This window comes from Strongylocentrotus purpuratus, unplaced genomic scaffold, assembly GCF_000002235.5.
Source record: "Strongylocentrotus purpuratus isolate Spur 01 unplaced genomic scaffold, Spur_5.0 spur5_scaffold_14, whole genome shotgun sequence".
NCBI classification, from domain to species: domain Eukaryota; kingdom Metazoa; phylum Echinodermata; class Echinoidea; order Camarodonta; family Strongylocentrotidae; genus Strongylocentrotus; species Strongylocentrotus purpuratus.
In genome coordinates this window covers 37,512,257-37,527,230 of record NW_022145599.1, presented here as the reverse complement: position 1 = coordinate 37,527,230, position 14,974 = coordinate 37,512,257, and the positions used below count along the sequence as shown (strand labels likewise).

The 14,974-nt window shown below is 35.1% G+C and overlaps 1 protein-coding gene across 1 annotated transcript; it reads left to right on the top strand.

The window, feature by feature from the left end:
• The first annotated feature begins 5,948 nt into the window (after positions 1–5,948).
• LOC581537 (ras-related C3 botulinum toxin substrate 1 (rho family, small GTP binding protein Rac1)-like) lies at positions 5,949–13,111 on the top strand. Its single transcript, NM_001242667.1, has 5 exons — positions 5,949–5,983; positions 10,155–10,226; positions 11,015–11,132; positions 12,312–12,509; positions 12,950–13,111. Exons 1-5 carry the CDS (start codon positions 5,949–5,951, stop codon positions 13,109–13,111), a joined length of 585 nt encoding a protein of 194 aa, NP_001229596.1.
• The last annotated feature ends 1,863 nt before the right edge of the window (positions 13,112–14,974 follow it).

Below are 14,974 nucleotides of genomic sequence, written 5' to 3'. Positions count from 1 at the left end.
CCCACGAGGCGGGGGGCCTTTATTCTGCCCAAAAACAATTGGTTGGCTGAACCAGCCAATTTAAAGAGACGTAGGACCTACGCGTTTTTTTTTTTTTGTTTTTGTTTTGGAGTGTTTGGTTTTTTTTTTTGGGGGGGGGGGGGGGGAGGGGGCGGCGGGTAGACGGTGGATGTTTCTATTCCGACACACACGTACATACACCTCCACACATCCTAAGTTATTTCCTCACGTACCCACCTAAACACAAATGACAATCATTTCCGGACGGGATAGTCCTAATCTTCAGTCCCAGGAGTTATAATTGATATGTATCTGGGCCATATGACTGCCATGCTAAAATTTACCATTCACGTAATTTTCACAAATAACGTGCCTGATAATCATGCAGTTACTATTAAAACAAACAGAGGGTGATGGTAAGTGGGTGTGTTAACCGCACATTTTTGCTTCTATATATAATTATAGGCCTACATTTTGAGAAAGCAATACAATTTTCACCATAAATTTAATAAATTTTGCTTATTATAACGTATATAGGCCTAACCATTTAGCGCAAATTAATATCTTAATATGCACCCTCCAAATTATACCCGCTGTATTAGCCTTTGAATAAACTATGATTATTCCCAAATACAGACTCTCATCTACCAAGAACTTAGTCATAATGCAGTGCTGCTTTGAACATTGACACCCCACTTTCCCTCATCAGAGAAAAAACATGTCTTGCCACTTTCAAAATCACTTAAATTCAAGTTCAAGTTCAAGTTTTATTTACACATCTGATTAAAAAAAAGGTACAATATATGCATATATACATTAACAAACGTTAAAATGAAACATCTTCAATTTAAATCATAATGTGGTGGGAAAAAACAAAGGCTAATGGCCTATCAGGGTTATTCCCAAAGATAATAAAATTTACATAAAAAGTTTCTTAAATTCATTAAAAACGAGATAAAAATACAGAGATTAGAATAACACAAAGCATCAATAAACAAAACTAAACCGGACAAATCCATTACAAAGAGACAAGAAACAGAAAAGGCATTTATGTAAAAAAATAATATTAATTATACATATTCATTTACAAAATATTTCTTCAGTTTTCTTTTAAAAATTGATACAGTTTGGCAAATTTAAATGACACTTATTTCTATTGATGTACCTATTTTATGAATTTAATTTGAAGAAAAATATGAAAATACATTAATTTAATGTATTTTCATATTTTTCTTCAAATTCTGTGACTAAGCGTCATGTGATACTTTTTGTATATAAGCGCCCCTAAATAGTTAGTATTATTATTATCATTGCTATTACTACTATACCATTAACGTTATTATAATGATGATTATATTAATAGTTATAACAATAATGATACGGTATTATCATTAGGTTTGTAATTGTTGTTATTATAAGCCCATTATTACAGGAAATTTAAAATTAATAATTATTTGACACCTAATTGCATCACAACAAAAATAAAATATTCAATCTTCCAATATGTAAATATGAACTGATTGAATTTAACAATTTTGGTATAATAATGTATTAATGTAAAAATACTGAGTCAATAATTACGGTCTAAGTATCTTTCAGGGATCACATTATGGTTGATACCAGGGGTAACTATATTTCGGGACAAGCTCCCTATATAGCCAGATTAAAAGTGTCTATTCCAACATTCTGGTACCCCCCCCCCCCCCCCCCCCCCCCCACCCTTACTCAAAGGTTTCGGGCCAAAGGTCACAAATTGGCATTCCATCACAGGCGGCAAGTATACTTTCAAATCACACTCGCAGACTTGCCTAAATCATGTAGAATTATGTTCTGTTGACAGTGTTTTGCTTGTTTCTACTAAATTTTCTTCCAAATTTAATATGTTGTATTGCTGAGAATTTGCGCTAAAGGACATTAGACTTCAATTCACAGTCAAAATTACAAGTTCCTGGTCGCAAGTTCCTATATGAGCACAATGACGGATGCACTGGGCTATATCCTGGGCTGACTTAACGGTTCAGTGGACCGCAGTCAAATTTTAGTGCTAATCCCCCTTTATAACGTAATGAACCCAAATGCGGGCATAACGATATTGACGTTTATACGGTATACAGTGCACGACAAATTTATTAGTTATTCCAAACTCTAAACACTAAAGACAATAAATCAGCAATTCAAGGATTAAAACGTTATTAATGAATAGATACATCCGAGGGCTTTGTAGGGGGGGGGGGGGTGTTTCAAACACCCCCTTGGCAAACAGGGGGTACTTTAGAATTTTAAAGACACCCTTTATCTGTGTTTTTTTTCTATGACCCCCCCCCCTGGCCCCCTTTGGCCCCCGATTAATATTTTCTCACGAATGGGGGGGGGGGGGGGTGCTCCTTAGCTCTGTTTTGCTATATACACGTTTTGTAAATTGATTTATATGATATTTATGTTTACAGAATATTGATTTGTAACATTGCTTTCAATTGATTTATATGTTTATAAATAGAATATTGATCAATGAAGTTTGATTAATACAATAGAAGTAATTTAGGTCAGCGGTACGTTTTCAACTGGTCCCGCGCTGTGAGAGAATTAAATTATATTAAGATTACTTTATGAAATATCGTCAGCTTCATGACAAAGTATCAGAAATTGCAAGATGACAAAATGCATTATAGCCGGCCTCTTTTGACAAGGAAATAACATTTTAATGATAACAAAGTCTCACTTTCCTGAGTGCAAGAGAGCACATCGACCAATGAGAACAGAGTATTACCAGGGGCGGATCTAGGGGGGGGGGGGTCGGCGGTTTAAACCTCCCCCCCCCCCATTGGGCGGCCAAGTGGATAAAAAAAGGGGGGGGGGGGGAGAAGAAAAAAAAAGGGAAAAAAGTAAAACAGTAAAACGGCGCGATTTTTGGAAATTCCTGCATGGATCTACCACTGGGTCAACCCCCCCCCCCCCCCCTTGGCAAAAAGCTAGATCCGCCCCTGATTACTTTACAATTTAGAACGGAAATCATAACTTTTTTTTTGTTTACCTGTAAGAGGAGGTGGCGAAACTCAGTCTCCAATCCCTTTTAACAAGGATAGCATCTTCTATGGGAGCCCTACCCCCCCCCCCCCCGGCCCTTATTTCGGGCATCGATCATACAGACCGGGTTCGAACACTGCATATCTTTTATGTATGTGAGCGCTTGCGTAGCGACCGTGTGGGGGAAAATATTGGATTATTGAAACTTTGAGAACAATGCTTATCCATTCTTGTACATGCAAATAATTATCTAGAAATCTTACCCATGTATAGAATCTATTTAACATTTTGCTTTACTAATATAGAGGCCGAATAAATGACATTTCACTCCAAAAATAACTCACTTTAAATAGAATCTTGAAGAAAAAAAAAAAAAAAAACAATCACAAAAGTTTGAGCAAAACCAAATAATTTATAAAACTTATGAATTTTTAAAGACATAAAAATGCTTTGAAAATCACAAGACAAATTGGCAACTCACTCATAAGTCTGTGACGCCATTGCCTCACTATTCACTTCTGAGTAATTGTTTTCTTTTATAAATTGTCCATTCTCCCCCTAAAAATCTATTTCCTCACACCAGAATCAAAGTTATATTGAAAGTAATATGTTTTTGTGTGAATGCACTAATATAGTGATTTTTTCCAGTCATATCATGAAAGATTTGAAATTTGTAAACTATTTATATAAAAATCAATGAGTTATGAATAGCCTATACAATATTCAAAAAATAGTATCAGTTCTTCAAAGATTTTGAAAAGTATCATGCACGCAATATGATACAAATAAAATTGGGCAAAGGCATTAGGAAATCAAGTTTGGGGGGATAAAAAGGAAAATCAATGGGATAAAAATATATGAGGCAATGACGTCACTAACTGAAAACCAAATTGGCAGTTGGATTGTTTTTCTATAAGTTCCATAGTTTTTCATACTATATTAAACAAAAATCATAACCTCCTCAATACTTATCCGATTTTTGTAAATTTATTTTGCTCTGTTTCACATCTATTAAAAGCAAATAATTTTTGGAGTGGACTTAGCCTTTAAAGGTACTATGTCCTATTTGCAGGCCAAAAAAATGAAGAGGTTAAATTCCAATGGCATTTGAAAGATAATACTAATTTAGAACTTCCCTAAAAAAGAGGTGCTTGAAAAAAGTGGGAAAATAACGACTATAGTAGTTGTCAAATTGACTAGAGAGCTATAGAGCCAGTAAGTAAATAGTCTGATTTTAAGACCATTGTACCGAATAGTCGTACGTTTTATGCTGCGCAAATATTTAATCAGTTTAATTTTGGCCAGTACAAGAAGTGGGTTATTGATGTAGACAAAATGCTCATTGTACCCTTTACAGCTCATTTTATGTATGTTATTACCAAAGAAGAAAAAAAAGCCAATCAGTCACTCAATAGTGTCTGACAGTGAAGTCTAGCAAGTAAACGTGTTTCCTTGCATAATTTGAATATTAGGACACTGCTAATGTTTAAATTTTACAGATAGGACATTTATATACATGACATATTCATAATTCCTGCAAAGTTTTACAGAATTTGATGTTGGCTGCAAAAGGGACATAGTATCTTTAATAGAGAGAATCAGAATGTCATTGAATAATAATTATGATTCGTTTAAATCATGTTAATGTTTTATTCTTTCTCCGCAGACAATGACCATACACTTTCAAATTAATAAGCCTATGTAAGATATGCAAAACTGGATTTTGATGTTTATATAATAAACGATCTATTTGGCTATCTATGATCATTTACTTTGTTTTTCCTTTTACGTTTTTAGTTTGGGGAATCCCCGATTGCAAAATGCACTTAATAAATGTTATGGCATATTATTGACCTAAATACTATAGTAATAAAAATAAGTTATGCAGCTGTGCCTGGTGATGCTAGGATTGCTGAGAAAGAGAAGGAAAAGATTGAAAGGTATCAAGACCTATACGGAGAGAATTGGGAAGTCTGTGGAATATCAAGACATGAGAGGCCCCTGTGGTGGTTGGTGCATGCATTAGGCATGATCACAAGCAATCTTCGGAACTGAGTTCGGAAGATCATCTGAAGTAGCTTGGGGTATCCATAACTCCTCCAGAAAGTTTGATCCGGGAGTTTTATCTGCTTGGTACCGCAATTAAGACTCTTATGAAAAGCACTTGAGGAGGCTAAGCTTGCCCTCAGTATATGCCAATGAGATTTAAAAAAAAAAACACAGCATAGATCGAGCTGATATATTGATGAAATAATAATAACATCAATACTATAATAATAAACTGTCTGATAATATTCTATTTTTTAAGTTTCAAGTTTCCAATTTATACAGTTCAATATCTTCTAATTCAAGGTTCAAGAACTCACCAATAATATCAAAACATTTATGAGAACAGGATATATATATAACATGTTTTAAATAACATAAAATACTCATGATAAAAACAAAAGATGAGAAAATATAGAATAAAATAATGATGCATGGGAAGATAGATTTACATATTCCATGTGATGATATAAAGTGGCAATGTGCACAAATCGAGTTAATCAATTCTTTACCCCTTGCTTTTAGTATTAACTTAATTAACTTATGGATGGGTTTTCATAAATATCACTTTTTAGTCAAAAACTCAATTGTTGCGACTAGTGGCTTGTTGCTTGCGCAAAAAAAGTATTTCCGGGTCAAAAATCTATATTTAGAACGTAACTGCGCTCGCTATATATTAGACACGATCACTTCCGCATATTGAGAGATTCACCGTAGCGTTGTATCGCACTAGCACTGTACTAATGCAGCATTGGAGTTACGTGTAAAAGCTAACACACCCTGTCCGTTTGCGAGGGAAAAGAGAGTCACTGAAGAAGCAACATACATCGAATGTCATAGTTTTCGAAGCTAATTTCCAAGAAAACGAGAGCTTCAACATGCAGGCTATTAAATGTGTCGTCGTCGGGGACGGGTAAGAAACCTGAAATCTGTAATTCTAATCTTAGTCGTAGATCGTACACTCATTCATGAGTATGGATAGTGAGTGGACCATTGGCTTGTCGTGTATGAAATGCATTGTGAACGTGTGTGTGTGGGGTCGTGACATGTCCGTCCTGAACAAATATATTAAAAAGGTAGACCTCTAGCTCTTCTCACGTTCATGACGTTTCCCATTATAAGGTTTCACACAAAATTATGCATCGAATACTAGAAAGTAGCTTCAACCAGGTAACCATGATCATGGCACCATGAAAATTTGTCCAACATTATGATTTGTCTTTTTTCTTGATTGATTAGTGACAAATAATCAGGCCTAGAAATCTGCAATGAATGTATTTGTTTTAGAAATTGTAATGTACATGTAAGTCAAGACTTAATTACGAATGGTAATTAAACCCAGGGGGTCACTCCCAACATGACCTGCTCTGCACCCGCATCCAGAAAAAAGCGTTGAAAGGGTGTCTTATTCAGCTATACGGCGCGCGGCGTCGTCAACATTTTCCTTGAAAAGGGGTGTTTTTCTAGCACTGAACGCAGACAAATATAAAAAAGGTACTTTTTCAGATTCACAGGTTCAACGTTGTCAACGTTTTCCTTAAAAGGTGGTGTTTTTCATTTTTCAAGCACTGATCGCACTAGACCTAATTTTCCGTCTCTTTCGTTCGTTAGCCTCTTATTGGGGTAGGGTCGGCTCTCTCTTTAGAGACGGAAACCGTCTATACACATTCCCTTGATAACGCCACGGCCATTTCAGGTCGTAGCGTTTTGCCCCCAAAATCCCCCAAAATGTCATTTTACCTCGTGCATATCCACATGTAAATTAGGCCTAGGCTATAATAAATCAGTTCCACTTACCAACTTGACTGAAATAATCAGTTTAATAGTCCCTTTTTAGGAATTTATGGGTCAAAATCGAAATCCATGTTGAAAAAGATTTTCAAAATGGATTTCGATTTTGACCCATAATTTCCTAAAAAGGGACTATTAAACTGATTATTTCAGTCAAGTTGGTAAGTGGAACTGATTTATTATAGCCTAGGCCTAATTTACATGTGGATATGCACGAGGTAAAATGACATTTTGGGGGATTTTGGGGGCAAAACGCTACGACCTGAAATGGCCGTGGCGTTATCAAGGGAATGTGTATAGACGGTTTCCGTCTCTAAAGAGAGAGCCGGCCGACCCTACCCCAATAAGAGGCTAACGAACGAAAGAGACGGAAAATTCGGTCTATGATCGCACAAGAACCAAAAACAGTATCTTTTCAGGTTAACGGGTGTCGACGTTTTCTTAAAAAAGGGTCATTTCAGAAAAGGTGCGATACGCTATTAGGGTCCATTTCAGAGGTTGATGGACACGGGTGGATAGCATTTGTATATGAGAGTGACCCCCCAGGGTAATTAAGCAACTGTGCGAGGAAGTTACTTCAACTTCAAGCATGACAACAACATGAACAAACTTCAAATTACTGTTTGAAGTAAGACTAAGAGTTCAGAACGACAGAGAAATCCATCTGGTTAGAGGATTTTTTAAATGTCTTTTGAAATTCAGACCTCTTGCTAGTCTTTGCTCTGCTCCAACGCAGAATGGAAACGTCTCATACTCCAAGCTACCTGTGCTGGACATGGGAATCTTTGAGTACCTTAATAACAATTGGCCTGAAAGGATGCACCCCTGCACCCTTTTAATATACTAGAAGAATGTATAACATACATTCTTAAATATTATGTATAGGTTTTAAATTTGCATTGTACATGAACTGCATTCACAACACCAGACCTGCCTAATATATGTAGTATGTGATACACTAGACGGTGGACTGTACTTTTCTTGGAAGAAAAAGAAGAAGTAGGTCTTAATATACTACAAGACAATAGGACGTACATGTAGCTGATATCACCAATTGTTTATTGTAGCCAAGTTTTCTTCAATATAGCCTTCGCCACTGGCTGTACGTGCGTGTACATATACATACAACAGAGCAATTTTAGAATACCCCGCCACAAAAATTGACCAAACGTTTATAGGGTACCGAACGCTTCACCAATGATCCTAAGACTTTAGCTTTTTTAAGTAACACTAAACCTAATCCTAATCCTAACCCTAACCCTAACTCTAACTTTAACTCTAACCCTAGGTCTTCAACGTTAATGTACATTAACCCTATTGGTGGGGTATTTTAAAGTTAAACCCATGTAACGAGAATTTAACAGAATTGTACTCAAGATTTTGAAATACTGTATATATTAATTTAGAGTAACAAAAATTGGTTTTCTACATACAATAGTCATAATAATCAGTATAACAATCAGTAAGCATCAGTACATGTTTGCAATATACGGTAGTTTTACATTGTTTTTGGTTGAGTACTTGTAGTGTGAAGTTGATGGTACTAGCCTGTGTGAAGGATGATGTGCTGTGATCTAGTTAATTGAGGTGTTGCCCTTGCCCGTTTAGGCGTTTACCCAAGTTAAGTTAGAAATATCACAAAGACCGCACATTCAAATCTCAAACTATACTTACTAATTTGATAAAAACTTGTACAATTTTGTTGAAAGTGATGAATTTCTAGTTTTTAATATATATTCAAAAATCAAAATGCTTGACATCACGATTGAAAGGATCCTTTTTTGATGGTTTTAAGTAGTTTTAAGCAAGTTTAGTAATTAAAGTGTACCAATCACAATTTGTAGTTGTTTTTTTAATAGGGATCTATAAAAACATTATGAAAGTAGAATGTATAAAATCTACCTGAAAGAACTGTAAAAGGCATTTTATCAGTAAATGGTTAAGGAGTAAGAAGATAATATTGTATCACAATGATTTTAACAGATCAATATTCTTTTATGGAGGTGCACTATTCTAAGCACACCTGTGCTGTATTGTGCCGTTTGATTAGAAAAATAAAGATTGTACAAAAGTATTAATTCTGTTTCTTAAAAAGTATTTTCGTGTATTAAAGAGTTGAGGGTATTGTATTCCCATGAGAACTTATGATTCCTGGTTTGTAATTCTTTTTATCTTCCATTTTCTCCTTCTCCCTCTGACCATCTTTTGTCATGTATTCAACGTCTTATAATTCAATCACTTCTCCTTCAGTTTATCATTTTCTACTCCTGAAGATTGAAAAGTCAAGCTTTAGGGTATAAAAATGTAAAAATAATTTAATAGTGAGAATACAACATCATGATAAATGTACATGTAGGTACATGTAATGCATCTTACCTTCATATTCAATTTGTTCATTATTAATTCTGATTTTTTTTTCTTAAAATGAATTATATCTGTCCTTTGATTTCCATTTGTTTTTATTCAAGCCACCAATGAGTGGAAGCTGTCTTTTAAAACACTCCAGATACATTGACCTTGACATGTACATGTACAATGTACTTATAGAGGAAGGATGTGAGACAAAAAAAACCCCCATTGTCTTGAAGTAGACTAATTATAGTGCTAGCTGTCCTTTACACTGTGTACTAGAGGAAACAAGGAAATGGCTGCGTCTGATATATCCTGTGGAATATTTCCCTCTAAATTGGCTGCATACCAGTGTAATAATAAGGGAAAAGTTGTTTACACAATGTGACACATAGTGATTTAATTGTGTATTATTGTCATAAAAGCAAACAGATTTGGCACATAACTACATGAAGAGGAATGTGCTAAAGGGACAATCATTCTGTGAATCTTCCGGATAAATAAAAATCTATTAGTCTATTTTGAGACTAGCTCCCGGACTAACTCCCTGGTACAACTATGTACATGTACTGTACGTGTACAAACTACAAAGGCAACCCCCCTAAAGAAAAACACCTTTATGTGGCCTTATGTTGGTTAAAGGAGAATTAAGTCCAACAAATCCAAGTTTAACTTGATTGTTTTGTTCTTTCTTTACCAGTATGTACATGAAGGTATGGGTGTAGCTGTGTGTATGGAACAGGAAGAGGCATGTAACATAGTACACACTCTCATTCAGTTGTATTAGTTTTGACTGTCACATTAATCACACCTTTTAGAATGATGGAATCATGTCGAGAACACTCTTCAACTTTTTGTTCTAATTCACCCACTAATACCATACCCATATATTGTTTATGAGATGTGATGTCTTAACTATTCATAATTTTTTTTTATCTTTGCAGAGCTGTGGGAAAGACATGTCTTCTCATCAGTTACACCACAAATGCATTTCCCGGAGAATACATTCCCACTGTGTAAGTATGAATATAAGATTGCAACAGAAAGAATCATATTAATATACACATGTAATATAAGACTATGAACTTAGGAATAGTGTACTGTGTACATGATACTAATATCACCCTGGCTTTTAGCCTACATGTAGCTGCCCTAAGGCAGCTGGAATGCTAAAAACATTTAAGGAATAAATTTCCTAATAGGTACCCATGTAATAAACACCTGAATGGAGAGTTGCAAATGTAGATAAATGTCTTGTCAGAGGACATTAGTGCAATGGCGGGACTTAAAACCTGAGCCTAGTGATCTACAGTCAGTGACGTATCTATGAGACCACAACACCTCTACTTGCACATTTCAGGTTCATTAGTATTTAAAAAGGCTGACAAAAATGAGGTAGAAAAAGTTACAGGCATGATTAGAATTCCCCCAATTTGTTATTTCCGTTGAATTGATATACCGTGTAAGTACCCATGCATTTGTATGAAGTGTGAACTTCCATGAACTTCCTGAATACTTTACAGAATCAATATTGAGCTAAATTGACTGAACCTGAACATGGAGGTTAAGCCACAGCACTACAGTACATAAACTACATTAGCATGATAGCAGGATCACAGCATTATACTTTTCTACTGAGTACATGTATATCAAGATATATTTTATTTCGGTCTGTTTGTATACATGCTCCATTTTGTGTCAGTAGTAATGAACAGCACTATCATACATGCACGGGGAAATAATTATGTCATCAATCTTACTGTTTTACTTAAGATGAAATTTCAATTTTATCTACCTACCCTAGATTTGACAATTATTCTGCCAATGTGATGGTTGATGGCCGCCCAGTGAACTTAGGATTGTGGGATACAGCTGGTCAGGAAGATTATGACAGACTGAGACCACTCTCTTATCCACAGACAGTAAGTCATCTCCTACCCTTCGGCACTCTTCTCTCTCTCTCTCTCTCTCTCTCTTTCTCTTTCTCTTTCTCTCTCTTTCTCTTTCTTTCTCTCTCTCTCTCGCTCTCTCTCTGTGTTTATCTCTCTCTCTCTCTCTCTCTCTCTCTTTCTCTCTTGCCCATAGACAATATACATGTAGTCCTATCTGCCTCTTACGTTGCCTCAGACATAAATCTTTTATATTACCTCTTTCGTTTCCTCTATTGTACCTTTAAAGGGACTTGGTAACATTGTTCAGATGAGAGTTAGTGGTGCTAAGGTAGTGACTTCAATGCTAGATGTACAATTAAAGATAATCTGAAAATTTGAGGGAAAACGGACCATTATTCATGGTACAAATTGGGAAAAACTGATCGGATCGATTCCTTAATTCTCTCAACTATATTATTACAATTTAATTACATTTTAGGTAAATGGAAATCGTCACAAAGCAATAAAATGGCTCTACATTCCATTCCAGACATTTAAGTGTTGACAGATTTTTTATAGCCTGTTTTATGTTTTTTTTTCATGGAAAAACGGTTGGGAAAATTCAAAAATGGTTGGGAGAATTTACTGTAAATCACTGTTAGGGGGTGTCGTACATCAACGCCTTCAAAGAAAACCATATAGATATCTTCGTGGTTTGAGATTTTTGTCAGGATTTTTTGCATGTCAGAGGCTTAGTACAGTGAAAGGAATATGCAACATTTTATACAAAAATTAAGCAATTTTTTTCATCCACCTTCAACAATGTTACCAAGTCACTTTAAAGAGAAGATTGAGTTTTGTATATAATTACGTTTTAAATGAAATGTATAAGACTGTGCTTCATTAATTAATTAATTATAAGAGTTATAGTAATGATTATGATAGTGATAATAATGACGATGATGATGATGATAATCTAATAATGATATTGATAATAATAATGAGAATAATACTAAGCTGCCATTATAGTGCTTTTAAGAAATACATTTTTGCGGGGTACCCATCTACCTCACCTGGGTGGAGTGTGGCAAATGTAAATTATATCTTGTCTTTGGACATTGGTGCTGCGACAGGTATTTGAACCCCATAACTTGTGGTTCACAGTCTGGGGACTTGTCCACTGGACCACAATATAATTAAAACTGAAATATTTTATTTTTTAAATTTCAGGATGTATTTCTGATTTGCTTCTCGTTGGTGAGCCCTGCTTCCTTTGACAACGTTCGTGCTAAATGGTATCCAGAAGTGAGTCATCATTGTCCTAACACACCCATCATCTTGGTTGGAACCAAGTTGGATCTTCGGGATGATAGAGAGACGATTGACAAGCTTGCTCAGAGGAACCTATCACCAGTCACATACCCTAAGGTAATCACACAAAAATCTGCTTTTTTACAGATTTACTGGCTGCATGGTAAAATCATGATTCAGTTTATTACTTGAAGCATGATTTTGCCATAGCCATGCATCCGGTTATTACAGGAAAGCATGACTTCAAAATTTGCATAATTTTATATATTACCAGTGGTATCGATTCCCGATATCGCATATATCGTGTTGATATCTTGTGCAGTCAGTAACAAAATCTACACTGTAATTGACCAATCAGATTGCAGGGATTCTTCTACCCATTTTATAATCTTTTTTAATGCATGTTGAATTTCTAGATTGATGTTCATGGTCCAGTATCGTTTGGATGTCATCAAATTTGTTATGCTGGTCCTTTATGAATCTTTGAAATGGTCTGTTCTTAGTGCATCCATTGAGAAGGATTCAAACAATTCTCTCTCTCTTTTCTTTGTTTGCAGGGTTTATTAATGATGAAGGAGATTAGTGGTGTGAAGTATTTGGAATGCTCTGCTCTCACTCAGAAAGGACTCAAGACAGTGTTTGATGAAGCTATTCGAGCTGTACTCTGCCCAGATCAGAACAAGAAGAAGAAGAAGGGCAACAAGTGTAGATTAATTTGAACATGCACAAAAATGTCTTAGTACCATGTTTGTTTCAAAATGAGTTTCATATACATACTCCTGGCACCTTTGGTATATGAGCCAGAAAATATCACTTCAAGTGAAAGAATTATTTTTCTACTTGAGAGAAATTATGTCATTTTGATCAAAAGGGTTTAACAAATTTCATGGTATGACATGCAAGGAGTCTATATGTCCATGACAACCAGACTTTGTATCTTATTTTGTTATCTAAATTTCTGTTCCATACTGTTATTTTATTCTTCCAATATTATTTGTTGTTTTTTATGGCATATAATACAAAAAACTGTTTTTATATCAAGTTAAGTATTTTTTAATTTTCAAAGCAATGCCATAACATGTGGTTTCTGTAAGTTTGAGTTTAGTAAACAAATTAAAAAAGAAAGAAAATAAGAAAGAGTTTACATTACACCATTAATGTGGTTGAGCTTTGCTTGTGTTTATATGTACAAACTTTGTATGTATTATTTACAGTTGAGATGTGACTGTCCCATGTAAATTGCTTACTGGATTATGTATTTAGGTATGATAAGAGCTTTTATTAAAGGCCGGAGTCGAGATAGATTAGAAGAAAAATGTTTTGATAAGTCGAGAATGAGACAGAATAAATGTACAAGAGCACATGAAGTTAATTGCAGTACAGTGAGTTAATATAAGATGCTACTTTGTAAACATTGTAAGTTACATGGAAGCTTCTTGGTATTTAAATTCCATTGCATGTCTTATAGGCAATAACAACATAATTGCATGACTTATATGTATTGGTTACAATAACTGTACAATTAATGAAGCAGTGTAAGCCAATGTAACTAAACCTTCATCAAGTTAGTAGAACATTTCTATTATCTCCATTTATTGTGAAAGATGGTATTTTAAGTGATCTACTTAGGTCCACACTAAGACTCTCAACCAGTCTCCAAGTGAATGAGATCAATCCTTAAAAGCAAGTTGGAGTTGATGAAGGTGGAGTTCAGAATGGATTGGAATACATTTATTTGTCTTTGCTTGTTTGTAACCCCCACATTCCAAAGCCAAACATTTTGTTTGTACCAATGTCTTCCATTAAATATCTTCACACTTAATCAAAAGAATGTTATAGATTCTCAAGGCTAACAAGTTTCATTTGTAGACATGTTACGCAGATATTTCTCTACCTGCATCATTTAATTTAATTTTGAGAGAAAAGCACTTATGGTAGGGAGTATAACTCATTGTTTTTACCATGCTATGAACAAATGGAAAGGAAGAAAAGCTTCATACATACATTAATGTGCTGTTGACAGATACGATATATTTGAATATTATTTGGTCTCTATCGAATCTGTACGTTTGTTTGGGGGTTTGTGTGGCTAAGTTTATGTAAAAATATATATTAATTGTAGGATTTAGTCGCTGGTCATCGAAAAAGCTTAGTTGCAATGTATGCTACTCCTGTACATGTATATAGTTTTTGTATTTTGGCCTTTTTTCCATTGTAGATAAAAGAAGAGATGATACAGAAGAGAATATTTGTCACTGGTGGTATATCCGGAGCTCGGAGGGAGGGAAGTGCCCTCCAAAATTTCTTGTGCCCCCCTCCCCCACCCAGTACAAAAAAATAAATTGGAAAAAAGTATATTTCAATGCACTGTAAAGTTCTTTGATGCATTAGAATGTCAGTTTTGATATCTAAAGTGCATTTTCATTTTCACGATGTCACTTCACTTCACTTCAATTTTTGTTTTGTTATGCTCTCTCCCACCCTGAATATAATCTGGCTATGCCTCTGATCTTTTAGCTGTACATAGCCATTGAATATATCATCATGTCCATTTCAGGGAGGGGGGGGGGGGTGTGATTTTA

What these genes read in the sequence shown, in the direction of transcription:
- LOC581537 (NM_001242667.1), top strand. Translation starts at nt 5,949, where the DNA reads ATGCAGGCTATTAAATGTGTCGTCGTCGGGGACGG. An exon ending in TGTGTCGTCGTCGGGGACGG is followed by an intron (nt 5,984 to 10,154) that starts GTAAGAAACCTG and finishes TTATCTTTGCAG; the next exon opens with AGCTGTGGGAAAGACATGTC. An exon ending in GGAGAATACATTCCCACTGT is followed by an intron (nt 10,227 to 11,014) that starts GTAAGTATGAAT and finishes TACCTACCCTAG; the next exon opens with ATTTGACAATTATTCTGCCA.